The sequence below is a fragment of the Oratosquilla oratoria genome, chromosome 18 (genome assembly GCF_046742065.1).
Source record: "Oratosquilla oratoria isolate Oo_2021 chromosome 18, ASM4674206v1, whole genome shotgun sequence".
NCBI lineage: Eukaryota > Metazoa > Arthropoda > Malacostraca > Stomatopoda > Squillidae > Oratosquilla > Oratosquilla oratoria.
Genome location: NC_134794.1, coordinates 28163353 through 28166351, shown reverse-complemented (window position 1 = coordinate 28166351; position 2999 = coordinate 28163353). Strand labels below are relative to the sequence as shown.

The 2999-nt window shown below is 37.1% G+C and overlaps 1 protein-coding gene across 1 annotated transcript in view; it reads left to right on the top strand.

Annotated features, from left to right (window-relative positions):
- Window positions 1-261: 261 nt before the first annotated feature.
- Window positions 262-2999, top strand: part of LOC143034817 (uncharacterized) — a 52577-nt gene continuing 49839 nt past the window's right edge. The window contains exons 1-2 of the mRNA XM_076201163.1: window positions 262-611; window positions 773-1039. Of these exons, the coding sequence (XP_076057278.1) occupies window positions 308-611; window positions 773-1039 (571 nt within the window). The 5' untranslated portion in view covers window positions 262-307. The remainder of the gene's footprint in view (window positions 612-772; window positions 1040-2999) is intronic.

Below are 2999 nucleotides of genomic sequence, written 5' to 3'. Positions count from 1 at the left end.
GAACATACAATGACGCGATGGATTCAAGAGAATTCTAGGTATAGAAATGAAGAAGAACCATCGAGACTGGACCTAATAACACTGTATAACAATGAAAAAAAAAAACAGAAATGAGACTATCCTTTTCTAGAGTTATTTTTTGCGTAGATCACGAATATAACATCCGTTTCTTTCTGTGACCCTCCAGTTCTTCGTAAATAGCAGTGCCCGCAATGTCTATCTGAATGGTATTTTGTTGTTTTTACCATTTATATAATTTTTCACATAGCTATGTGTTTTTTTTTTCTTAACAGGATACAGAGTTAAGATGCCTAGAGAATGCAAGAATTCGCCAGACAAGTTTTGTTATATATGTGGATCAGTTACATTAAGGCAATACAAGAGACAGTTGACTCAACGTGTAAAGAAACTTTATGAGCTGTACTTTGGATGTAAAGTGGGTGACCAGGACAAAAGCTGGGCACCTCACATATGTTGTGTCAGGTGTACAAGTTCCCTTTCTGCCTGGGTGAAAGGCAAAGGGACTGGCCTCATGTTTGGCGTACCAATGGTCTGGAGGAAGCCAAAGGACCACTCAACAGATTGCTACTTCTGCTTAACGGATATTAAAGGTAGGTGTTCAGTGTTTATTTTTTACTGTTTTTATATATATTTTCAAGAGATGTATCAATAAAAAAGATCGAAATACATAAGTTGCACTTCCACTATTTTTGCACGTGATCACAACCAATAGTATCCATTTTTAGTCTGATTTTATTTTATTTTCCTGCAGGTCGCAACAGAAAAGGCAAGAAATCTATCGTGTATCCAGATCTTCAGTCTGCTATTCGCCCAGTTCTACATTCAAGTGATATTCCTGTACCACAGCCGCCCTCTGAACTACCAAGCGATGACACGAGCAACTCAGACGATTCAGAATCTCAAGATGCAACGTATACGACACAACTTGAATCTGATAAGAAACCACACCTCATCACCCAACCAGAACTCAATGATCTAGTTCGTGATCTAACACTTACTAAGCAACTCCTGGCCTCACGTTTGCAACAATGGCACCTGTTGGATGAAGAAGCTCGAATTACAGTATTTAGGAAGCGTTCTGCAAATCTACAGGATTTCTTCACTTTGGAAAACAGCTTGACTTATTGTAATGATATCAGAGGCCTATTCAGTGCCCTTGAGCTGTCCTATGAACCCAATGAGTGGAGGCTATTCATAGATGGATCCCTTTACAGCATAAAAGCAGTTCTGTTGCACATTGGGAACACCATGCCTTCAGTTCCAGTTGCTTACTCAGTCATTTTAAGAGAGACATATGAGAACCTTGCTTTTATTCTAGACCGCATAAGTTACAAAGAGCATGAGTGGTTAATTTGTGCAGACTTGAAAGTAGTAGCCATACTTAATGGGCTACAAACTGGATACACCAAATTTATGTGCTTTCTTTGCAAGTGGGACAGTAGGGCCAGATCAGAACATTATATACGCTCAGAATGGCCATCTCGGGAATATATGACGCTTGGATGCCATAATGTAATTCATGAGCCACTAGTTAAGAAGGAGAAAATCATTTTGCCACCACTGCATATAAAACTAGGCCTAATGAAGCAATTTACCAAAGCACTGCAACATAACAAGCCATGTTTCCAGTATCTCAAAGGGATCTTCCCTAAAATTAGTGATGCCAAGATTAAAGAGGGTATATTTGTAGGCCCTCAGATTCGCAAGCTTATAAATGATGAGGACTTTGAGGCGACAATGGATGAACCTGAGCTAGCGGCCTGGCATGCATTCAAAGATGTATGCAAAGGGCTTCTGGGAAAGCACCAAGAGTCCCAGCGAGAGCGTAAAGTGGAGAGGCTAATCAAATGCTACCAAGATCTCGGATGCAATATGTCACTGAAGATACACTTATCTTCATTCTCATCTGTCCTTCTTCCCAGAGAATGCAGCAGATGTGAGTGATGAACATGGAGAGAGGTTCCATCAAGATATAGCGTCAATGCAAAACAGGTACAAGGGAAAATGGAGCCCTGCTATGCTGGCTGACTTCTGTTGGAACCTGAAGCGTGACACGCCTGAGACGTCTTATAAAAGAAGAAGTAAATAATAGGATTGTAGGTTAATACATCATATAAAGCTAACAAACATGCCGATTCATTATATATTAATTAAATAAATACAATGAAGACATTTAATCTGACTTTGGGAGCAAAAATACATTTATGGAACCTTGGAAATCTCTATTAATTGCATAATTATTTAAAACAGCGATTTACAAAAAATTGTGACGTGGCATGAAATTTTTGTTATCAAATTTGAATTCAGCACACTGAACTTCATAATAAATCGCACTTGAGAACTATGTTTTTTTCATAATCCTGACATTTTATGTACAGTGTAATCACATCAGAACCCGAAACAGTGGACAAAATCGAATATAAAACACCAATAAGTAAAAGTGACCACATATTGGTTGAACTGGAACTAAACGAGGAAAAATACATGAAAAAACGAACAATATAGAAAGGGAAGATTGATGTATGAAAAAACAAACTTTGAAAAAAATGAAAGAATTCTTTCAAAAAGCTGACTGGGAAAGAATACACATTAGCGTATTTCTCTCATAGAAATGGAGTATTTTGACCAAAGTTTATAAAGAAGTGGAAAAGTATGTTCCAAGACAAAAGCAAGAAAAAGGATATGTAAAGTGCTGGTACAACAAAAGATGTATGGGGATATAGCTTGGATAAAAAGGAAATAAGACAAAAAATTCTGAATTATGGAAAATGTATACTAGTTATAGAAATGAATATGTACAAGTGCCCAGAGAAGAAAAGAGAAAATACGAAAAAGATGTCATAGAAAAATGTAAAGATCAACCAAAATTATTTTAAAAATTTGTAAACAACAAACTGAGAAGCAAACAAGAATTAGAGAAACTACGACAAGGAGGAGTCAAATACACAGAGGAAATAGAAATGGCAGAAATTATGAAT